The sequence below is a fragment of the Acanthochromis polyacanthus genome, chromosome 6 (genome assembly GCF_021347895.1).
Source record: "Acanthochromis polyacanthus isolate Apoly-LR-REF ecotype Palm Island chromosome 6, KAUST_Apoly_ChrSc, whole genome shotgun sequence".
Classification (NCBI taxonomy): Eukaryota; Metazoa; Chordata; class Actinopteri; family Pomacentridae; genus Acanthochromis; species Acanthochromis polyacanthus.
The window spans coordinates 25,519,473-25,544,579 of NC_067118.1; the positions used below are offsets into that span (position 1 = coordinate 25,519,473).

General features: G+C 41.6%; 1 protein-coding gene across 1 annotated transcript in view; it reads left to right on the top strand.

Annotated features, from left to right (window-relative positions):
- The window catches only part of hspg2 (heparan sulfate proteoglycan 2), a 111,376-nt gene that overhangs the window by 29,328 nt on the left and 56,941 nt on the right, over positions 1-25,107 (top strand). The window contains exons 2-12 of the mRNA XM_051949738.1: positions 3,891-4,020; positions 5,449-5,505; positions 20,521-20,630; positions 20,812-20,870; positions 21,134-21,306; positions 21,431-21,469; positions 22,914-23,039; positions 23,188-23,388; positions 23,467-23,586; positions 24,172-24,303; positions 24,704-24,848. Of these exons, the coding sequence (XP_051805698.1) occupies positions 3,891-4,020; positions 5,449-5,505; positions 20,521-20,630; positions 20,812-20,870; positions 21,134-21,306; positions 21,431-21,469; positions 22,914-23,039; positions 23,188-23,388; positions 23,467-23,586; positions 24,172-24,303; positions 24,704-24,848 (1,292 nt within the window). The remainder of the gene's footprint in view (positions 1-3,890; positions 4,021-5,448; positions 5,506-20,520; positions 20,631-20,811; positions 20,871-21,133; positions 21,307-21,430; positions 21,470-22,913; positions 23,040-23,187; positions 23,389-23,466; positions 23,587-24,171; positions 24,304-24,703; positions 24,849-25,107) is intronic.

Below are 25,107 nucleotides of genomic sequence, written 5' to 3' on the forward strand. Positions count from 1 at the left end.
GAGAGTACTTCTCACATGCAAGACTCTTCTCTGGCATGAGCTTGGTCCAGTTTCTTTTCTTTTTTTTTTTCTTTCTGTAGCACACTGTATGCCTTGAAGATGTTTCGCACAGATTGTCCTGCAGCTGCATCAGTGGGCTTATTAGCAGAGTGGGCGAATCGAGACCCCTGAAGAATTCTTCTCACGCTTCCTCTGACAGGCTTTGGATGTCACTGAGATGTAACCAGGATGGGAATGTTGATGTGTGGGTGTATGATAGTGTGTGTCTGTTTGTCCAAGGCTGTATAAGGCTGTCTTGATTGTCTTTTTTGTGTCTGTGCACATGCGATACAAGTCATTATTTGTGGTTTTACACTTCAATTTTTGCATTTGCACGTTAAGAACACAACTCGGCACATTGTGTCTCAACACACAGCAGGTATCCAGTATGGGCTGTGTAGCTGGCATGAAGGTGGTGGCTGGTCTAGACAGTTAATGCAACATTAGTTACCATAGGATTAGAATGCAAAAACTCATGCTAAAACATTTAGCCCAGAAAAAAAAAACATTGCCTTTTTGTTTTTGTGGCCCTATATATAAATTAAACATACGTAGAATTTGGGAAATTTTTAATGACGTTGAAGAGTTTCATTTCAGAAAACAAATAAACATGTGTATCTGATTGGGTGTTAATAGCAAGGAGGTATGAAATTAAATAAATAACCTTGCAGTGTAAATATCCATGTTGAGTAACCAGCACTTGTTTGGAGATGATTGCAGATCTCCAGCTGCGAGACTTAGCAACAGCTCATGATGGTTCTGTCTTAAAAGTATCTTGGCTCAGATGCTTTAGTTTGACCAATCCTTTTCCAGAATCTTTCACTGCTTATCAGCTGTTCAGGGGCCAACAAGCAGTTATTTTCACTGGTCCTGTTAAACAGCAGCTGGGCAAACTGTGAGCCCGTCTAGTGTCACCTGTCACTCATTATCCACGGATTCTGTTTTTCCCTGGCTGTAGAGCTGCTACTTGGTCTAGCAAGGCAGATATTGTGAACATAGTAATTCATAAGTAAACAGTGGAATTCCTTTTAGCTGGAATGTGTGTGTGTCCATTATGTGAATGTGTAGGTACATGTGCATGCCTGCTTTTTTTTCCAGGCATGTACCCAGTGGCCATATGTCCCGCTGGAAATTACAACAAGTTAGTAGAGCGAGAAGAGCTTCTGAGGCTGGTGTCCTCTGGGTGGGGTGGAGTTCATAGAATTACAGAGTCCATCAAGACCTTTATCTCAGGGCAGTGATAAGTTTAACACCACAGACACGGGTGGGAGTAAAGGTCGCATGTAGCTTTTTGAGCTGGAATGCAGTAGCACAGTGAGAAAACAAATTCGTATGTAGTTCCAACTCTCCCTGAGACGAGGTCGGGCTGACATTCTCAAGCAAGAGTAGCTTAACATGTTAGCTTTAAGATCAGGTGCAAACATGGGCTCATCCATCAGAGGCCACTCTGTAAGCTTGTGCAGGTTTTTTTGCCCAGATGGCATCCTGCATGTCCAGATGATAGCCCATCCCAAGGGAGTGGGAAGCAGGAGATGATCACAGCGATGGTTGGCTGGTCGGCACCGCTGAAAAGAATTTGGTTAGTCAGCAGTTTCCTTTTGAAAATGGCCCGGGATTGTTGTTGTAAGGGTGTTCAGTCAGGGGAGAGAGGATTTGGGGGGATAGATCTAGTTATTTATTAGCTGGAACCATTTAAATGGGAAACCTACCATGACAGAGTTGGGTGGAAATAGGAACTGGCGGGCCATGCCAGCTGGAAATGCCAGGGGTGGCATCTTGCCAGAGTCGCATCTAAACTTATAGCCAGACTCAGGGCAGTCTGGATGCGGAGATGGTGAGAGCAGAGACAATGAGCCCACACTGTGCTCCAGTCGGGCCAGCCCACTGAACTTTATCAAGATGATCAGATATGAGAGTGGCTGGCTAAGCTTTGTGTCTCCTTGCTGAGAGTATGTGTCTGTCAGGTGGACTGCGTTCTGTCCTTTTATTTATGCGATTTTGAGAGACTATTGTGATAGAGATCGACACTTACCAAGGCTGGTATTTTGTAGTCTTAGTTAACCCTTTCTACCCTGGATGCTCCCACATCGGGATTAGACCATATCTGTTATTAAAACACAACACACCGCCATCTTTAGAGGGTTGCTGACTGTGGCACATTCAGTGGAGAGGGTGCTTGGTACTACTGTGACTAAAATGGACCTCGTGCTGTGTTTTTTTAGTTTATTTTTAGTATGTTTAAGTGTGCTGACTCCCTACTACTAAGGCTGCAGCTACTGATTAGTCTCATTGTTGATTATTTTCTTGATTCATTGATTCATTGTTTGATCTATGTAATGCCATGAAATGGTGAAAAATGTCACGCAGTGTTTTTTGAAGCCTAACTACATGTCCTCCAGTGTCTTGTTTTGTCCATAGTTCAAAGATATTCAATTGACTGTCTTAGAGGAGGAAAAAAACAAAAACATTTTCAGATTTAAGAAGCTTTTCCTTGAAGTCATAAATAATCGTATTAATGATTTAAAATTAAACTGATGCGATTGCCAAAATAGTTGCTATTTACTCCCTAATTAGCAGTTTTGATCAAACAGAAGTTAAAATGTCAATTTTTTAATGGAATTTTTCCAATTTCACTCTTATCTGGTGATCGGGACTGCAACACTTATTATATTTCCAGATTCTGTGTGTCTGGTTCACAGAGCCCCAGGCTGTTCTTTTCAGTCTTACAGCTGTGGGGGAGTTACTGACTGAATTTTTTACAGGTTGAAAATTTTCAATATGCAACCAAAGAAATGAAGTGTTAAAAGAAATGTGGTGTGATTTCTTGTTTTTTTTTTTTGTTTTTTTTTTTTTTTAAATACCGTAGCATTTTCTTGAATTACTGTGAAATTTGGTGCAGACGTTCATGTTCCTGTCGTCAGGATGGATTGTAGTAACTTTTCACATTTAAATGGTCTAATACCTTGGTTTGTGACCAAATACCTGCAAATTTATAACAGCCTGAGCTATACTTTTTGTTTCGTGTGACATTTTTAGTGTTAGCATGCTAGACTGAGACAATGAACTTGATAAAGTGTCTCATCAAAGAATAAATCGAATCCACTGCCAGCTTACATTAGCTGAAAGTTTTGGTTTCTCTGTTTGTTATGTATTGACGTTTGATTTTCAGCCATTGCGCTGTGCATGCTCAGAGCTTTAAGTTTAATGAAATTCTATCTGACTGTGGCGTCAGGCCAGGCACTGCATTTTCAGTTTCATCCCCATCCTTCAGTTACACCCCTGCCATTGTTCCTTCTGAGTGACATAATGTTTGAGTAAAAGACTCCTTCCTGATTCCAGAGTGAAGAGCCCGTTGTAAAGGACTTGTCATGGTATGCTGGATGTTTTACTTCACCCAGAGGGGACAGGATTTAAAGCATACTCAAGGAGATTAGTGCCATTCTGATCTGAACTTCAGCTGCTTTTACTGGCTTTCTTCTGAGATTTTTTAATTTGCCTCGTGTGTTCATATGTGGGTCATTACAGTCAGCTGTGAATATCTGTGGCCTGCTTCCATGCTAAAGGGCCAAAAACATACAGCAGTAAATTGTATAATTTCTTTGAACATGTGCAGTGGAAAAGTTTGAGTGACCTCTGTTCATACTGGTGTCATGAACTTCTATTTGCATGCGAACACATGAGGAGGTCTCTGAGAGATAATAAATGGTAAAAGTAAACACATAACAATGCCCCATTTCCCGTCTCGACTTTTGTTTTCCCTCCACCCTTCCAGGGTCCATCTATAGCACTGGGTGTAACCTTTCTGTCTGCGGAGACTTCAGCCCCTATAAATCTCTCTGTGTTTGCTGCAGGTGACTCAGGCCTCCAAGGTGTGGGGAGAGGTCCCTCTGCCAGAAGACTTGGAGGCAGAAAAAGATGTCCGGGCATCTCAAAGTTTACTGGATGATGACGAAGACTTTGCTGCTGATGAAGCTTCAGGAGGTGGGCTGGGTAACCACAAACCACAGCAACAGCTGCCCTTAATTCATGGCAGTTATGCTTTTCATTATGCATTCCGTAGATTTTTAACCCATCCCAACACAGAAAATGAGGGGATATTGCCCACAGACGCATGATAAAATGCTTCTTTTAATATTTACCTCCTAGTTTCTGACTTTACAGGAGGAATTTAGCTGGGTGGATATTTAATGTTTACTTGTCATACAGTCAGTGTAAAAAGTACTTACACCCCTTCAACATGGTCTCCTTTTATTGCTTTTCAACACTAACACATGGTATATTTAGTTTGGCTTTTTGACAGCAATTTACAAATCAAGGTTCTGTCATGTCGAAGTGAAAACAGCTTCCTTCAACATAATGTCAGTTAGTTAAAAATAATGTATATATTCTTTATTGCATAAATATCGCCCCTTTAAAAATGAGTCTCATAATTCAGCACAGATGCAGCTAGTTGGTGCCAGAAGTCACACAGTTAGTGAAATGGAGATCTGAGTGAAGTGAATGTTTCTCAAGTGACTGTGGTATAAACACACCTGAAGAAGAAGGTCCAGGAACCGAGGAATCGATTGCAAAAAGTGCAAAGCTTATTGATGTAGTCACATCCTATAATTACGGCCAAATGTGTCTCCAGTAAATACTCATTTGAAGTGGCTAAATACTTATGCAGTTGTTTATTTTGCCTTTTATATTTTTTTAAACTTTATTTTTGTATGCAGAATTTTACATAATTGTAATTATAAAGGGGCATAACATATAAAATCAAACAATACAGAACATTTAGGTCACCAAAGGAGAAAGTATTATATCATCAAGATTTTAAATAAAGTAGAGCAAACAGCAGGTACAGTATAGGGTTACAACAATCCATGTATAAGAGGCAAATGTGCGGAGTGGTCATCAGGACGGCAAACCATAGACCTCATAGAGGAGCAAAGTCTAGTTTCCAAAGTGACTGCCAGGGCAAGTTACCATCAGCATTAGAACATTCAGTCACATTAAAGTTCTGTCACAGCAAAGCGAGCAAATTCAGAAAAAATAATAAAAATAATACATGGAATCAGACCATATTCTCCTTCGCATATGATACCCATTTTGACCAATACCTCTCTGCTTTATCACCGCAGCATCTAAGGGAGAAGGTCAACAATTCCATTTCATGTATTTCCTTAACTTACCTTTTATATTTTTGAATTAATTGACCTTATGTTTCAGAAATTCACTTTGACATGAAGTCTTTTTGTACACTCTTGTCAACAAAGCCTAATTATATTGACCATGGTTCAATGTTGAAATGCAAAAAAATGAATTAAAAAAAAACTTCCTGCATAGTGAAAACTGTGAAGTGAACAAAACTGCTCTGCTGAATCTCCACATTGACACATCTTTCTATTTCTGTTTCTCTCTCCAAAGAGCTGCCCAGTGGAGAGGATGATGGAAGCACACCATGGCCTCCATCTGAGAGCACAAGTAAGGGACCAGAAAATCTACTGAATCTAACAATTCCTCGTGACAGATTTTGTTTATGTGTGGTAGATCACTCAACCCTCTAAAGCTCCCCCATCTGTGACTCCGACTGCAGTGGCTATATGCAGTGGGTGTGCACATTTGTGCATAATGTCTGTCTGCGACTGAGCGATGATACCTTCACATCCTGCTACACCCTCCCCTCCCTCCTCTCCAGCGTGCCACAGTCTGGTCATAACACAGGGCTTCGGCTTTGTCTTTGATGCATAAACATGTCCTGTCTGCTTCCATCCTTTAAACCAGTGGCAGCACAGTAACATAAAAGCACAATGAGTGATAAAACCTGCAGCAAAGCACCCCTGCCCCATTATTTTTATGTGAACTTGCAAAGTATTTATACGCGGGGAACCCACTATATCACAGCACACAGTGGCAGAAAGAAAATTATTTACTAGTTTAAATAACCTATTAAACTTTGTATGATGGCCGAACTCTTTAATCATGCCTGTGGTTTGTCGCTAATTCTCCTCCTGGTACATTCTTTATTGTTTTTTGCAGTCACTAGATTTCTTTTCATTGCCGACAGCAAAACAACTAAGAGTTACTGTCAAATGACCTTTTCACTTAACATGTCTGCATGCAGCTTGGACTTGCCCACAAAGGATGCTTTAAGAGTAAGAAGTGGTAACACAGCACATTTAGCTGGATAAATACTCAGCTATACATGCTTGACATTAGAGGTTTACGTGAGTCTCACCTTAAGCACAGACAGCACAGGTTTTAATTTAGTTCGGCATCAGATTTCACCCACAGATGACACACCATACATACTGCCATTGATCTTTAATTATATTCCCCACAGTAGCTTGTTCACTTATTTTGTCTCAGTAGCTTTGTTTACATTCGTTTAGTCACCTCTGTTATGTGTCTGAAATGAAGAAAAGCATTGAAGTCTTCAATGCTGATATCTGAAAATTGGAGACAATTAAGTTTTCTAAGTCTTCAATCAGTATATTTGTCAGAGGGAACAACCAAATCTACACTTTGTCACTATATTAGGTAAATCCGTACACTAAGTGCAGTCTGCCTGCTAGCCCTGCTCGTATAGAATTAGGAAAGCCTCAAGGAACTCTAGAGATATTCACAGAAACTGGTTGGAGGAACTTCAAATAACTCAAAAAGGGTTCCTGGAAGATGTTTTGCATTTACAGTTTGTTATATTTCTTTTGAAAGCATTGCTTTATTGTAATAGGGTACACTGGAAAACACAATTGAGAAGTCATTATTTGAAGTGTATTGCAGATCAAGACGATTTTTTTTTTATCTCTAAGAAATAAAAAACATTTTGAGGAATTATTTTAGGTTATAGTTTTTTGTAGATCTCAATTTGCATACAAATACAGGAAGTCTCCATTTAATTTATACACATCTACAATATTAAATTCTAAAATATTCCACAGTAACAACAGCAACATTAGTAATAATAATCAAAATGGAAGATCAAATTTCATGAAACGGTTCTTTCTCAGATATTCCTCAAGTAACCATTTTGAATTCAAAAGTGGCAATGGTGAGGAACCCCATAGGGTTCCTTGAGGCCCTTTTTGCTTCAAAGACTGCAGCCTAAATTAATTTGAAATGGCAAAAAGGTAGTATTTGTGGCATAGTCAACAATCTTAACCTCTTAACTTGAAAAGACAGCAACAGACTTAGAGTCAAACAGCACACACCCACCCATATTCATATGATTTCTAAAAAAATGGTGCTATATAAGATTCCATTAAGACCCACTGAGGAATAAAAACACAGACTAGTTAACCCACCATTTTGGATGATTGACTTTTTGGCATTCTGTTTTAACGAAATCCAGCCACACTGCCAACTTTTTTTTTTGACAAAATGTGAATTAGTTGAGAGCCAAATCCAAACGTAAATGTAGCCTAAATGTTACATAGATTCGGTCTAACAGGCTCCATTAAGTTGGGCAGTTTCAAAGTTGTGAAAATCGATGATGTTCACAGGTGATCTGGTCCTTCCACTGATAAAAGTAATGGATTAATCCTGGAAGGTTATGGATCAATTGTCAACACTGGTGATTGTCCTGCGAATTACAATTTAGTTGGATGAAATCGTATCCACAAACCGACCTAAGCAGTACAGTCATGGCATTTTCTGACTCCATAGGCAGCGTAACATGCAGCTTGAAATCCAGGTTATCACTTGGCAACATGTTCAGTAAAGTCTTACTCCTGTTTGGCACATCTCTACAGATGATGTGTCTTCCAGCTGGTTATTTTTCTTTATGTAAGTGATTTTGGTCAGTTTAAATACTAACACAAATCCTTCACACTGTAGAAAATAGTTACCAAAGCAGTTATGTCCTTTCTACCTTCTTATTAAAGACACAGGCCTAGTCATAGTTGCTGCTTCTTAGTTTGCTAATGGTGCCCAGCACTGGCACTTGACAGGTTAGTGGAGGTGATTACATCATGGCACAGTGACTGTTTTGGTAGCGGCGTTTCAAGCTGACATCAGAGCTGAGGCATATAGCATCATGCGCCTCGCTCACAGAAATAGCACTGCTGAGAGGCCTCGCTGAATTTGGGAAGTTAAAGGACTGACATGGCTGACATTAACATAGACGCTGCTGACAGATTAGTCTAGTGAGGTTCAGCTAAAGGTTGAGCCAGTTTTTAGCCGCGCACCGATGGAGAAAATATTTAGTTAATATCAACAGATAGATTGATGAGGACGGAGATGAAAGACAGGCTATGTTTTCTTGTAAACACAGCTTTGCAGATCATGTCAGTAGCTGCATTCCAGCCTCCTGCGGCAAATTGAAGCTGTTTTGAAGTGTTTCTCAGCCAAATCCTGGCGAGAACATCGGTGCTGTAACCCTCAAGTCAGGTCGGCAGATACAAATGTGCAAAAATAATACAAAAGTCATAAAACACAAAGCAAGTTTTGTTGTGTTGACAGCTCAGGATGGGAAGATATCACCAGTTAATGAGCTCACATTTTTATCTTTCTGGTGCGATAGAAGTCTTACAAACCTTCTCTATTACTTTGGTTTATTGCCTCTGTTTCCATAAACCTCCTGGCTTTGTATCCACATTAAAGGTCAACGTTGCTTTAATGTGGCAGTGGCAATTAAAAAAGAGGTAGAGATTATGCAGTACTTTCTTTAATATATTGCCTTATCACTAAAGTGGCTAGACATTTGCATTGTGCTCAGTGTGATTGTGGTACTGTGCTGCAGGAAGCTGACTAATTCCATATATAGATCTGAGTAGAAAAGCGCTGGGAAGGAAATTCAGTTTCCTGTGCTCAATGCTGAGTACCTTGATGAGTGTCTCTGTCCTGTTCGCTGTGCAGACAATTCACGCAAGCCTCTGCCTTCCTTCCTTCTCCACCACTGCAGAGTAGGAGACGTAGGTGCCAGAGTTGCCCCCATTATGCTCTGCATCCTGTTGTGTGACTGTTAGCTGGTGGCCGAGGAATTCCCATTTCCCTTTGTCTCTGACATTGAATGAGAGCAACACATCTGGAATTTAAACTGATGCTGAGATGAGGTTATTTTGAATCTTCTTTTGTCCATTGTTGTTCTTTGTCTCCATGTAATCATGGTCTGCAATCTTCTCCAGAGATATGAGGGTTGTGTCCCATGTCCTCCTAACCTTTCCTCTTGACCTCCACACTCGGAGCCCCAAAGAGACTTCTGGGAGACAAATCCAACTGTGAGAGCTTTTCCTTGTTCCACAGGCTCTGTTACAGACGTTCCCAGTGCACCCAGGATATTGGCCACTTTGTTTGGAAACTAAAGACACAAAGGTCCATGTCCACTTACTAGTACTAGTGATGGCAACTGGTGAGAGGCTGCTGGGGTTAGGGGTTTCCCACTGCTAATTTTGGATGAAATGCTTGAGAATTCATTTTTCTTCACTTAAGCTCGGCTGGAAAATCAGCCAGTCCAATATAACTACATATATTATGCATTTCCATATATATTAGCTAATAAATAACAAGAAAATTATATACAATATTCCCAAAGATATGTCTTGTTTGAAACAGTGTAATCATTCTATGCTATTAGTAGTAAACAACTTTATTGGTCTACTGGGAAAAAAATCCTGTCAAGTACTTTTCTCATTACAATTATTCAAAAAATAAGTAAAACCATCAATGTATACTATACATCAATATTATATTAAATTGGGGGTACAGCAGTTACTGGTCTGGCCTATTCAGCATTTGTGATTTTTGTTTACCTTGTACCCTATAAAATAAAAAAAAACTGTCTGTAGTAGGGCTGCCACTAATCTTTCATTTTCTTGCCAGTTAATCTATTGATTATATTCTCAAATATTTAAGTAGTTGTTTACTTTCACTGCTCTAAAATTGTGAGAAATATCAATTAGCGTTGCGCAAAGACCAAAATGATGTCCTCAAATGTCTTGTCTTGTCAACAACCCCAGTTAACAGTTAGAGAAAAGGAAGGAAACCAGAAAATATTCACATTTAAGAAGCTGCAATAATTTTTTCTTTAAAAAAAATCAACAAAGCAACAAACTGACTATCAAAAACATAGTCAATGTTTTAATAGCTGACAGTTAGTCAGTAGGCATTGCAACGCTACTCCTTCATCACTCTGTGGTCTGAAACAGTGTGCTTCCCAACCACTGACTGTCTGATTGGTTACCCATCACCAGTAGCAGCCAGTCTGCAGCCTAATGATTAAAGCTAACTGGCATGTTGCTTTATTAGTTCACTTTTGCAGGAAGGCAGCCCTGGTGTTTTTTTTAGTGTATTTTCCATTTTAATGACAGTCCTTGTTTCCCTGCATGCAAATGTTTCACCAAAGCAATTCCATTGTCACGTTTTCTTCAGGAAAATCAAGAACGCAACCTTCCGCTAGCAGTGCCCAAAATGATTTATGGGTTTAAACAGAAACAATCAAGGCAGGGGCATATGATACTTACTGCTGAATGATTCTAAGGTGCAGTCAGACCATTCTGCACTGCAGAGTGTGATGGCTATACAAGACTATCTTTGTAGTCTCACTACAAAAATTTGTGAAGCACTGCTCCAGCCTTTTAGCCTAGCCGCGCTAGACCCCATGTTCTGAAGGCACAAGGGTCTATGCACGCTCGACAGGGAGGGAGGCGGGCTAAAAGGTTGTCTATCAAATCCCTCTGCAGCAACTGGGTAGGTATACAACCAATCAATGCAACAAACAGGCTGACGTAGTTCCTAGAGCACTGACGGATTGTGGCTAAGTCCCATTAGCTTCCCAACCAGTGGAGCCAACTGTTATATTAAGGATTTGCCATATCCCATCGGCATAAGTCCAAATACGTCTTTCTTCTCAATGAAACACTTAAGTGCCGTCCTTTGTTTATCTTTCAAGTTGAATTTTAGCTTCAAATCTTTAAGGGCTGTGGCCAAAGCCGAGTCGAAAGATAACTGTTTATTGTGCGCCGGTTGTTTCTGTCAGAATCGTCGCGCCTCTGTCGTCACTTCGTGACGCCCGCCTTCTGACTCTTCACTTCATGGTGATTCGTCCGGCCAGTTTTAGGAGCATCCAGCCTTGAGCCTTATGGAGGGTAACTAGACCCACCCTGGCAGAGAATTAAATTCGTTGCCGTGGGTTGTCTAGCGCGGCTAGGCTACCAGCCTTTCTCATTTGACAAAGATCCTATAAACATTAAACAAGGAATAATCAGTCACAGCCTAAGATACACTCTGTTGATGTTTAAAATAGAACTGTATGTTGTTGCAAAAGACTATTAACTGTGTACAAGTCAGACAAAGTATATTTTAGCGTGTGCGCAGTGCCATAAACACCAACTGGTTTACTCAGTGCTGTGTCAAATGTTGATTTCAGACTAAACATGCAGCTTTGGATAAACAGTGATGTGCTCTGTGTTTGGTCTTTAGGGAGGTTGAGGGTCAGTGATCCACACTGACTGGAGTGGAGGCTGACTCTCAGACAGGTTACTGCCTTCCCGTGTAGCCTCAGCTGGTTTTACTTCTAATCACATCAATCGCTCATGGGCGCTTGCTGAAAAAACACAACGCTGGTTTGGAATCTTCCGTTATCTCTAGAAGAGAACAGATGTTGCAGCATAAGTGGACAATACATCAGCGTAATGCAGCCTGTCTTGTCAGGTTGGCCGGGGCGGTGGGCAGACTGCAGCCGGGGCCACCCACTCAGTTTTGCTGGGCAGTCGGTGATATGTGCTCACTGGCACTGCCTACGTGTGTGTTTGTGTCTCAGGGTGTCGCATAAGCGGAGCCTCACGAGTTGTTACAGCGAGGGACAAATGCTGGCAGCTGCAGTTATTTTGGTGAGGTCTTTGTTGTTGCACTGCTGGGGGCCCTGAAGGTGGTCACACACTAGAAGGAGAAACTTGCCTGACATTATAATCACATGGCCCAGACAGTTGTAACGGAGCAGACAAAACATGGGTGCTGCAATGCTGAAAGACACGTTTAGTTTAACCTTTGCCAAACAGCTGATTATCAGTGTGGTTGTATTCAGGGTGTTTAATGTCCTGAAGGACTCCTGCTGAAGGGTCTTAGTCACCAACAGGAGCCTTATTGCTGCACCTAGTCCCATGATTCCACACTGTGTTGTACTAACAACAAATGAGTTGCCTTGGAGAGCTGGCTGGTGCCACTCCTCTTCATGAAAGAAATGTTTAGGGTTTCATTCAGACTCAGCATGTGTGGCTGCTGGAATGATCCCCCTTTCCTCTCTGCTGTGTCGAGGAGCGGCGTGTAACTTATATGTCTGTGTATTTTCATGACTTCCATAATAATCTATGCTGCAGCATGAGAGGATACTTTAAATTATGGTTAAGAAAGTGGTTTGTTGTGTTACCAAACAAACATGGAATTAGATGTTGTGGTTATTGGCTGGTCGTCCAATTGTCCTGTGGTTTATGTAGATCTGAGAGTTTATTTGGATAATGCTCCACAGTTGATCAGTGACTTCCTGGTTGAACACTAGAGAGTATCCATATCAAACAATACCTCTCCTGGGATTTGTTAAGCTCTTAACTCTTTTTTTCTTTTGTTGGATAATAGAGTCAGAATAGAGTCAGAACATGCCCTTAGTACTTACTAATGATTACTTCTCTGCTGATAAGTGTATTTTAGCAAAGTTCCTGTCTGCTCTTAAGCAGTGACTGCTTATTTTCAGTGAGTAATCAGGGCCTGATTAACACATTAAAGCACAGAGAGTAGTAATAGAACTGTAGCCCCCTTCTCCTCACATTGTGCTCCTCACAAGAATCATAACATATCAGACGGACTTTGAAGTAGCGGATGCTTCATTAGCTTTAATTAGTTTGGGTCACTATTCTCAAGGGAAATGTCTGATCATTTGGGTAGGGCATGTTTTCTCTCAGCTGTTTCCTGACTGGACTGCCACATGCAGTTTTGTAACATTATCTACCTGCTTTTTCACTTGACTGCTGCATCAGAGCAAATCAGTTAAAACTAGTCTTCCCACCAGCTTTTTTCTAAATCTGCTGTCTTCTTAAAGACATGGCAGTATACACACGTGGACAAAATTGTTGGTACCCCTCAGTTAAAGAAGGAAAAACCCACAATTCTCACTGAAATCACTTGAAACTCACAAAAGTAACAATAAATAAAAATTTATTGAAAATTAAATAATCAAAAACAGCCATCACTTTTTAATTGTTGATTAACATAATTATTTAAAAAAACAAACTAATGAAATAGGGCTGGACAAAAATGATGGTACCCACAACTTAATATTTTGTTGCACAACCTTTTGAGGCAATCACTGCAATTAAGCGATTTCTGTATTTGTCAATGAGCGTTCTGCAGCTGTCAACAGGTATTTTGGCCCACTCCTCATGAGCAAACAGCTCCAGTTGTCTCAGGTTTGATGGGTGTCTTCTCCAAATGGCATGTTTCAGCTCCTTCCACATATGTTCAATGGGATTCAGATCTGGGCTCATAGAAGGCCACTTTAGAATAGTCCAACGCTTTTCTCTCAGCCATTCTTGGGTGTTTTTGGCTGTGTGTTTTGGATCGTTGTCCTGTTGGAAGACCCATGACCTGCGACTGAGACCAAGCTTTCTGACACTAGGCAGCACATTTCTCTCCAGAATGCCTTGATAGTCTTCAGATTTCATCGTACCTTGCACACTTTCAAGACACCCTGTGCCAGATGCAGCAAAGCAGCCCCAAAACATTACTGAGCCTCCTCCATGTTTCACCGTAGGGACAGTGTTCTTTTCTTCGTATGCTTGGTTTTTGAGTCTATGAACATAGAGTTGATGTGCCTTACCGAAAAGCTCCAGTTTGGTCTCATCTGTCCAAAGGACATTCTCCCAGAAGCTTTGTGGCTTGTCAACATGCATTTTTGCAAATTCCAGTCTCGCTTTTTTATGAGTTTTTTTCAGCAGTGGTGTCCTCCTTGGTCGTCTCCCATGAAGTCCACTTTGGCTCAAACAACGACGAATGGTGCGATCTGACACTGATGTACCTTGGCCTTGGAGTTCACCTTTAATTTCTTTGGAGGTTGCTCTGGGCTCTTTGGATACAATTCCAACGATCCGTCTCTTCAATTTGTCATCAATTTTCCTCTTGCGGCCACGTCCAGGGAGGTTGGCTACTGTCCCGTGGGTCTTGAACTTCTGAATAATATGAGCCACTGTTGTCACAGGAACTTCAAGCTGTTTAGAGATGGTCTTATAGCCTTTACCTTTAAGATGTTTGTCTATCATTTTTTTTCGGATGTCCTGGGACAATTCTCTCCTTCGCTTTCTGTTGTCCATGTTCAGTGTGGTACACACCTTTTCACCAAACAGCAGGGTGACTACTTGTCTCCCTTTAAATAGGCAGACTGACTGATTATGAGTTTGGAAACACCTGTGATGTCAATTAAATGACACACCTGAGTTAATCATGTCACTCTGGTCAAATAGTTTTCAATCTTTTATAGAGGTACCATCATTTTTGTCCAGGCCTGTTTCATTAGTTTGTTTTTTTAAATAATTATGTTAATCAACAATTCAAAAGTAATGGCTGTTTTGATTATTTAATTTTCAATAAATTTTTATTTATTGTTACTTTTGTGAGTTTCAAGTGATTTCAGTGAGAATTGTGGGTTTTTCCTTCTTTAACTGAGGGGTACCAACAATTTTGTCCACGTGTGTAGTATGTCAGAAGCCATATGTTTTTTGTATGTGCATCTGCAAAACAGCTGGATCCAGTCCACTCACTTGATTATAAAGGAGCTGCTGTTTACTGCTGTCTGTTGAAGTTTATGGAGTGGACTCATACAGAGTGGATTGGAGCATAAATATCTGCCTTGTCGATGCAGTGCAAGTGTACAGCATTTTAATAATTGTAGTAATAATAAAAATGGCATGTGTTTACAAGGCAGACCAGCTCATTTTTCATTGAAAACGGCGCACAGATCCTCAGAAATGTGTTGTAAAGTCAGCCTTTGTGCAGGAGTCCCGCTCTTATAGTCCATCAGTAATTCAGAACAACCAAGAGGCCTCCTCAGTTGGCATTTCATAGCATGCCCCATGGTGTAAGTGCATCCAAAGCAGTGGAAGAATCAATGAGTCACCACAGTGCCAGTGCAGAGGGCCTAACTTTTTATAAAAACAGTTATGACAGTTTTAATGGTGCTCATTTCTTCCATTTGAAAGGGAAAACAGGACGCAGCTCCTCCCTGCGTCACTGCACAGTCCCAGGGTGGATGTAAGTGTCGGACAGCAGGGATGTGAAGAGCCGTACGTGCAAGTGTGGGTTTTGTTTGTCGAGAGTCCTCTTTGTACTGATGGACTGAAGAAAGGGGCATTCCTAATGTGATGCACTCTGACCTTTTCTCCTCGACGCTGTCATGCAAGCGGACTTCCTCGTGTGTTTCCTGACAGACACTGGTTGAACTCATTAGTCAACAGAAACCACAGGCTGGCAGCAACCATTGTGCTGCTGAGGATCCACAACATGTGAATGGTAATGATTAGTGGGACTGTTGAAGACAGGAAATTCACGCTGACATTTCTAGCTTCTTATAAAATTGTGATGACAATTTCATTTTCTTTTCTTGCTGCTGACTTGGCTGTTTTGTTGTGTTTTTTTTTCATACAATTTTCAGTGACTCTTCCTGATTTCCTGTTTCTTTTAATACAAATCTTTTGACATTTCTCTTTCTGATTGTCACTTTGTATTTTCTCTCCTTGCATCTAATCATTTCCTGTCTAACTCTCCTGAAACTTTAACCTCTCTGCACTTGCCTGGCTAACTTGATCCTTCTCCTCGGTCCTTGTGTCGCTTTTCTTGTTTGATCCTTGACCTCTCGCTCCTGTTTGTGCCCTGTCGACCTCTGCGTCACATCTCTTCCCCCTGTTGCTTGCTCTTTGCTCTCTACCCCTCATTGCTCGCCTTAGAACATTGGTTGGACTCTTCATATCTGGGGAACATACAGAGCCCAGTCGAGCCAGAGTACAGTAAGTCCACAAGCACTTCTTTCCTTTTAATACTGCGGTTTCTTTCCTCTCTGCACTTGGCACACTCTCATGTCACCTGCTCCCCTCAGTTATGCACACTCATTTCCAAACACTCTCAGATAACATTCCAAGGAAGACTGAGCTCGGGCATGTAGTGTTTGAGTCCAGCAGCTCTGTTTTTCCAAGTGTCTTGCAGGCGTCTCCCAGTAATTTCTGATGCCAGTGGAAAATGATGGGGTTGTTCCATCGAGTAATAGAGTTCATTATGCTCGAGTGACAACACTTCCATTTTGAGCTAAAAGCATCCCTGCAAAGCGATTTTGGCATTACATTGCTGTGACCTTTGCAAAAATCTGATCCATGCTGAACCTTTTGAACCCCAAAACCCACTAGTGTGCTTGAAAGGCATGTTGTTTTAAGAACTAATTTCCAAAATTACTACATATTTTACAGCCAGAAATAGTGAAAACAGAAAGAATTATCAGATTTTAAATTTTTCAGCAATGCTTAAATTGCTTATTTGTGATCGCTATGTCATCGAAAAAGTTAACCAAATCTAAGCTCAAAATTGTGAAATCATTTCATCACACATTCATTTCTTAAAATTTGCCAAAAATGAATCATTTGCTTAAAGCAGGTTCTGTAAAAACAAAAAAATAATTCTGCAATTAGTGACTGAGCTTTGACCAAAAGTCATGTGACCAAAAATCTGAGACCTGGCTGAACTGCAGGCAGTGTCCACAGAGTTTGAATAGAAATTTAAATAATGTAAGTAGGGAAATATCTAAACTATATAGAGTTCCATTTTTTTCCCCCCAGTAAAACCTGTTGGCACTTGGAAAAATAATGGCACATGCTGATTCCAGGTTGAATATTGTTTTGAAAATAAAAATTGAAGAAATTAAACTTTTGCCTTTTGTTTTTTATGATTTCTGACATAAAATCTGTGTCACACTGTACAGAAGATATTTAACCAATTTTCGCTACATTTGTCCATGGTTTTACCATTTTGTCACAAAGGTGCAGGACTTAATATTGCAGTGAAAATAAGCCCACAGTAGAAAAAAATGTGACATGAGCAAAAAATTGTTGCAAAGAATCACTGCAAGATTTGTCTCCATATTTGTCATTTGATACACAATTGTGGTTTTGATGCCTACACTGCATCCAGTGGGAGAACACAATAGTTCTAGCTTAATAGTGGAGACAGAATTCATTCCCAAGAGTTCCCCGGAGGGCCATGAGTGGACTTGGAGACAGAGTTTTTTGGCTGGACACCAACAAAAGGGTTAAGTGGCAGGGGTCCTGTCTACATGAGTTAAGCTGAGAAAGTGGCAGCTGGCAAATGAACATTATTGTGCTGACCAAGAGAGAAAGATTAAAGAAGAGATGGAGATGAGAGAGAGAAAGAGGGGAAGTCCGTGGAAGAGAAGAACATGTGCTATTAAAGATTTTTGATGGAGTCACTGGTGCAGTGTGGTTTGGGCATTGTTCTTGTAGATTCTGGCTCTTCCTCACTTCCTCAGTAACTTGTGCTGGGCCGATGCCGTGGGCGATGCCTTGGGGGTTGAAGGTCAAGCCCAATGTGGCTGGGCTTTAAAGGCCAGACTGGGCTCACTGCTCAATCAAGTCTTTGTCTTCCACATAGGCCTCTATGTGTTCAGAGGGGGCCCATTGCACAAAGCTGCCACAGTACTAGTGAACGGCTTTAACAGCTAAATAAGTTTGTGAATTAAGAATGTGGAATGGTATTTTTCCAAACTTTTTTTTTTTTTTTTTTTTTTTTTTTTTATCATCCCACTCGTCATGTCTGCACTCAGTTTCATCACCTTTGATGGTGGTGGGGCTTGACAAGGGGATTTCCCCCCGATGGAAACAGCGAGTGGTGCACAGGAAAATGGGTCCTCGTTTAAAAGAGCTGCTCGTTAGCAGCAGGGCACAACCCGGCGCTCCAATTCAAAGGATCCCAGGCGGTGGCAATCCCACTCTCTGGTCCAAAGCGGCGAGCTCAGAGAGAGTTGGGGCTACAAGCCGCTGTTGACCTGGCGGCAAGTGCCCACTCAAGTGATTAGATTATTTTCGGGTCAAATGAAGCGCTTTGATGAGTAACTTTGATGTTGCCTGTCTTCTGAGACCGCATTCAGGCCTGATAATTATTCCTACAAAACTTACAGTAACAGCCTGCAGAGCAAGCACTCAGGCACCATGCCAGTCTGTTCTACAGGCTGCAGCTCTGCTGCAACATGCTCACCTCACTGTGTGTTTTCATAGGCAATGCTGAGTTTACTTTGTCATAAATGAGGCTTTTCCTCAGCAGGAATGTCTTGAAGTGCCTGTCCTGTGTGCAGAGAAAATGGGACTTTGTAGCATTAAGAGAGGACAGCTCTTTAACACAGTGACCACACAGCCTCAGCGTGAGACACAAACTCTGTAACTTTTAATTAAGTAGCTCCTGGTGAGCTTGAAAAATGTCTGCTGTCAGTGCCCACATGTATTGAGCTATATAATTATCTAAGGAGCAGGGAAAGCGGAAGGAAAATGATATACTGTACACCAATAGTGTTTGTGAAGTTTCTGCACAGTGAGTGTGTGCGTGCGTGCGTGCGTATATGTGTGTGTGCAAATTTATTGTTTTGCACATATTTGGGCATGTATGTTTGTAGCTAGAGGCTCAGCAGATGCCTACTTAGAACATGACTCTTTGCCTTTGGCATGGCAAGTAGCATCTCACTGCAAGAAACAGTACAAATATTGACTTCCTCCCTAAACTCACACTGCCAGTCTGAAATCAGAGGCTGGCAGGCCCGTCCTAACAAAGTGTTGGCAGGACTGTGAGAACGGGGCACCCTGTGGGCCTGGGTTATTTTCAGTTTCTCGGGCTAAGCTTGTGACATTGGAATTATAATAATACAGCTGCCATTTTTTGCTTATAAGAGGTTACACAGATAGCTCATAAAAATGATTTAATAAGGTTTTATTAGACATTTCCAAAAAGTGAAATTGAAAGAATATTTTTTTTGGTATTTTTCCGTCGAAGATTGTGGTGTTAAAATCATAATACTTAAAAGTCAAAACAACTTTGGAAACGGTTGATTCTTTAAAATGCCAAGCTTACAAGATGCAGAATTGAAAAAGAGGAGATGGAGCTATATTTAAGAAGGTGTGAGCAAAATGCAACAGCACTATTTATTTGTGAACTATCCGTTCATTTATTTTGAATGGTGTCATTATACAAAACACAGTGTTTGTGACTGTAACTCAGCGTGACATCATGACACAATGAATACAAAAAACCTTGTTTTATGGCCTGGTGTAATGCACTCGTAGAGCCAATGGGTGGAGTTTTCATATGTAGGGCAGTGTGAATGCTAGTGGAGAAGAGAATTCCCTTCTCCCTGTGTGAAAAAAAATCCAACTTTATCTTGTTTCACTGCATTTTTTCAGAGTGATTAGAGGGTAGGGTCAACCACATAGTAACAATGTTCTGGTTTCTGTGCCTCACTCAAGGACACTTTTGCAGAGACAATGCACACTGCAGATGTAAACCCACCAGCTGCTTGTTCCGAAAGTGCCCTGAGAACAGTTTAACTGAGCTACTCTGGATTGTACTCTTGCAAAAACCCGTCTTCACATGCTACTCTAAGCAGGTTAAGCCTAAGGTAACCAAATGCACCTCAGCTCTGAATATGAAGTGCCTTATGTTCAAGCAGCTGACCTATATGTTTCATGTCCAGCCATTGATATAATCCCCCTCCACTGCTCTCTAGCCGTTCGGCCTTGTGTGTGTTTGACTTGGTACATGTTGAGGGAATGTTGAGGCCCCCTTCCAGAGTCATTCACAGAGGATTTTCTTTTTCCTCTGCAGTCATGATGTTGGCTCAAACTCATACTTACCTTCCAGCTCCCTGATATCATCAGCCTTCAGTCAGGAGGTCTGGTGCAATCTCGCATCCCTGCTATATTGACTGATATTTAATGTCTATTAACGTTCCAGATGAAGAACTCAATTCTGTCGTGGCAACTAAGTGGTTTTATCAGCATCTGTCTGTCACTGTTGGTGTTTGTCTCTGTGGCCATGACCTTCAGAAAGGCACATACAGAGAGAAAGACATGCCTTGATATTGTAATTTGGGTATTTGAGTGTGAGGAATCAGAGTGCGCCTGTCACTGCGTGTGCCTCTTGTTCGAGCCCATGTGTTGTGCAACGCTCCACAAACCCAACCACAATTGAGATATGGAAATAGATGCCATAATTTGTATGTGGCTCTCACTTAAGCCTCAGTCATGCTTTTCAGTTTTTACTTTCTGAAACATTTAACCAAAGGCTTTCCTCTGGGAAATAATTGCCAAACAGTACACCGTATCACATTGTCTTTAAAAGACTTGGCAGATTGAGTTCGGCTTATAGAATCTAACCCCATACAACAGTTGGACATTAATGCTGAGCCTGTGGTCGTTGTCTGTTATTGTGTGGCTTGGCTGACAGCTTCTCCTCCCCTCTCTGTGTTTCTAGTTTATTACAGAGCCCTCGTCAACTTCACTGACTCCCTGGTGTATGGCCCTGAACTCGAGGACATCTTCTCTCCCGCCTTTAATGAGATTTCTGAAGCAGTGGTGGACACGGTATGTCCTCTTCTCATTGGGTTTAAACTCTGCTGAAGAGGCGTCATGTACAGTATGCTAAGACTATACTACCTTATAAGGTTTAGATGTGTTATTTACGACTTTGCTGATTTAAGAATGTGTGAGCCTGAAAATAAGGCTCAGTTTGACTATGTAACTGAGTCTACTTTTCCATCCACAGCTGGAGTCAGAGTATAACAGGATTCCAGGTGTCCAGACGGTCAGCGTGGTCCTCATTAAGTAAGAACACAAATCCTTGAAATCATGCCTCATGGCATCTAAAGTAGATACTTTGCAACTATATGCTGCTGCTGCCTGGGTGTCTTACTCTGGTCAGATGATATTTCTTTTCCTTATGACAAAACACACAAGGCCAATAGTGTAGGCCTGGAGTCAGTAATACCTCAGGAATGACTAAGTCCTCTGTCAGCGACATCCAAGAAGAAACGTTACCTCTTAAGGGCTTTTCTTTAGCCTCACCAGACCTTTCTTGGTCGTTCCAGGAAGATGATCAGAGAGGATGGCGTTGATGTATTTGTGGAACTGGACGTGGGTTCTGACTACAACACCAATGACGAACAGATCCGCAGCGTACTGTACAACGTGGTGAAGGAGGGAGCCATCGCTTCCTACGTCACATCAGTCCAGGGCTTTCAGTTCAGACGACTTGGAGAAGGTAAGACCTAAAGAAGCAGTCAACTATTGGGCTCTGTCACACAAAAGTTTACCGTATGTTTACAGCAGATGAAGGTCCAACAAAGCGATAGGCAGTTTGCTTAACATTTCTGTCTGGTTTCTAGCTCAACCTCTGCCTGCAGTGGAACCTATAGCGGTGCCAGGTTTGTACTGTTCCATGCCTGCTGCATGGTGACATAGCCGACTGTACTGTAGAAACTGTAGGACGACAGTAGCGTATTTAGAAAGAACAGTCGCGCATTTCCTTCTTTGCGATGTTGAAATTTTTATGAAGACCTTTACTTCGACGTGTACAGGAAATGGTCACGTGGTTCTGAGGAATGTTTTGCATGGAGGCACGGATGTGAAGTAGACTTCTGAGCGTGGTCCCTGAAGCCCGGTAGTGCACAGTGAATACAAAGGGCCTCTGCATGGCATGAGTGTAATTAGGAATGCTGCTGTTCACTGAAATGTAAACAAGCTTTTGATTTTTGCCAAGTCCACCCACTCTGTACACCAGCATGGCAACTTATAAGGTAGAAAGGTAACTTTATTTTAGCGAGTTTGCTCAGGCGATAATGTTCCTATAAATCTGTCTGTGGCTATGTTTTCTTTCCTCGTCTTATCAAGTCTGTGTTTAGTCTATCTTTGCAGTCTCTGTTTGTCTAGTATAGTCTGTGCGTCAACATTAGTCTTGTGGGTCTTATTTAGTGTTTTGTCTTTCTAGGTTAGTCTGTATTTGCTTGTCTTGTCTAGCCTAGACTACTCGACATAGTTTAGCTTGCAGGTCTAATCTTACTTGTCGGTCTAGTCCAGTTTTTCTTGTCTAGTCTCGTCTGTAGTCTACTCTGTGAAGAGGTGTAGCGAGATACAAAAATTTTGGTTCAATACATACCTCAATTTTGAAGTCATGGCTAGGTACATACAGCAAAAACAAGAAATACGAAACGTTAAGCTTCTAACACGATTACATTGTCATGAAGATGCAGCATTTACAAAGTTAACTGTGCTGAAACTGTACTGTACTTGCATTTAGATTTGTAGCTTTCAGGTTCTCTTTAAAACTATACAACAGTGTGAACAATAATAGTTTATATTTGTTTATAAAGGGATTGTATAAGTGGCTGTATTAGTTGGGTACACATCCATACCAAAGCGAAAGGCCCATACCAAAAAGTTTCAGTACAAACACGTGTACCGAACTCTGTGTAATTTAGTTTGTGGGTCTAATCTTGCTTTTCTGTCTGATCTAGTCTATTTTAGTTTTGCGTGTTTAGTTTCATCTTTCTAGTCAAGTTTGTGTGTGTTTAGTTTGTGAATCTAATTAAGTTCGTGTCCTGTGTGTCTTATGTGTATGGCAGGTTATGTTACTTGAAGTACAAAGTGCTTTTTACACTCAACAGAAAATGTAATGCAAACCTCACAAACACCTTGAAGAACTCCATTAGCGACAGCCTGTACAACATAAGTTGCCAGGATGTGGCTGTTTTTCATGTTTCATGTATGTGTTATTTGTGATGTGACACGACATTTGGGCAGTGTCTTGGCTTGCATGTCTTTGATACTTGAACATCCCCTCCTCCTGCTTCCCCTCTGCATCTCTCATAGTAACCCCCAGTATAAGACCATGCATGGCAGATGAGCACAGGTGTGGTGATGGGACATGTATCCTGATGGAATACCTATGTGACAACAGACCAGACTGCAGAGACATGAGTGATGAGATCAATTGTGGTGAGTGGCTTCAGTTTGAATGGCTGGCTGCTCGTAACACAGTCGGCTACAGCCTGGATTTCTGGCTGCTTGATGTGCGGTACATCCGGCGACACTAACAGCTCGAAGTGTTGTGCATTTGCTAAGTTTGACCAAAGTTTTCTTTTAGAAACAAAACGGCCAGCCGCTCCAGTTACGACAACACCTGCCACCACAACCACCACTGTCAAGAAGCCGCCGCGTCCCCCCGGCCCGCCTGGACCCTGCAGAGCTGATCAGGCCACGTGCCAGAGTGGAGAGTGTATTCCTCGGGACTATGTCTGTGATGGAGAGAGGGACTGTTCAGACGGAAGCGATGAGTTCAGATGTGGTAAGCAGTACAGCCTTGTCCGTGTGCACCCTCTCAGACAGCAACATCCGCCCTCATCTTCCTCTTATCTTTGTCTAGGTACTCCGTCTCCCTGTGAACCCAATGAGTTCAAGTGTAAAAATGGCCGCTGTGCCCTCAAGCTTTGGCGTTGTGATGGCGACAATGACTGTGAGGATAACTCAGATGAAACAGACTGTCGTAAGTCTCCATTTCTTTCGTGATGCATGTCCATGTAGTGTTTTTGATAAAGCATAACATATATGACCTGGTTAGCAGGTGTGCTTGAGCTGAGTCATTTGGGGAGAGGTGGGTGGACATGGAGTGCAGAATTCTGTCTAAATCTTTTTTTGGCAGGAAGGGACTATTTTCATGTACAAACTTGTAAATGTGTAATTTTGATGCATAGAGAGGAGTTTGTAGAGATTTAATCACTGAACAGAGATGGACTTTAAATAAACTGATTTCCCTTTCTTGCTAGAGCTACGTAAAAAGATCAGCGCCTCTCTGATTGTCCCTTAAATATGAAGCTATAGCTAAGACTTTATGCTCAGTTGATTTAGCTGATTCCTGTCTTTTGCATCATATTTAACATGCAAACTCTTTCAGTCCTCTTATCTAACACTTGGCAAAGAACATATTTCCCAAAATCCAGAGATGATTGATTATACTCTGGTTCATTTGTGATTTCTAAGCTGTTGTTTAAGCCTTTCTGACCCCAATTTGAAGCTGCTGTTCACAAATTATTAGAAGTTGCTGCAAATCTCTGTCTTGTCATCACTACAGCCACCAAGGGTCCTGGTGACAGGTGTGCTCCTGAGCAGTTTGAATGCCTGAGCGATCGCACCTGCATCCCAGCCAGTTACCAGTGTGATGAAGAGCCAGACTGCCCTGATCGCTCTGATGAGTACGGCTGCAGTAAGTCTCACACCAGCAGCTGTCTACAGCTCTCTGCTCTTACAGTGTTTCTTTTCTCCCTCTCTCTCGTTCGCATTTCCCTCTGTTCTTTCTCACTTCTTGCACTTTGCCTCTTCGTCTCTCCTCCGTCGATGCCCTCCTTTGTATTCTGTGACTAATTTGCTGTGAACCAGGCTCTTTTCACACATGTGTTGACTGAGACACAGAGCTTTTTGTGAACCATCCATTCCTGAGAACTAAAAGGAAATTGTCCGTCCGTAGCGGCAAATTTAGCTTCCTCTGACTCTCAGGCATTTATGAGCTTCACTGGATCGACAAATTCCAGTCACAAGCCAGCCTTTTTGTACATGTGCATGTATTATGCGGTTAAAACTGTTTTTGTCTTCTTGACACTTCACAGCCCCTCCTTCTGTAACGAGCCCACCAGAAGAATCCATTCAGGCAGCACGAGGGGCCACGGTGACGTTTACTTGTCAAGCTGTTGGAGTTCCAACACCAATCATCACCTGGAGACTCAACTGGGGACACATTCCGGTCAGCAGCAGGTGGGTCTGATGAGAAATTCTCCACCTCTGTGGTTTTTATTCATCAAGACTGTAATTAAAACTAAATGAGTAAATCAGCTCATTATAATTGCTTATGATCAGATTAATTGTAGTTCATGGAAAACACCATCTAAATGATTAAGACTATGGTTTGGGCTGTTGTTGATGTTCTGTCTCAAACAAAACACCTTGATCTGAAAAAAAAAACAGTCCAGGCTAATTTGGCAGTATTTGAGCCCGCAGTATAACTGTCGACAGC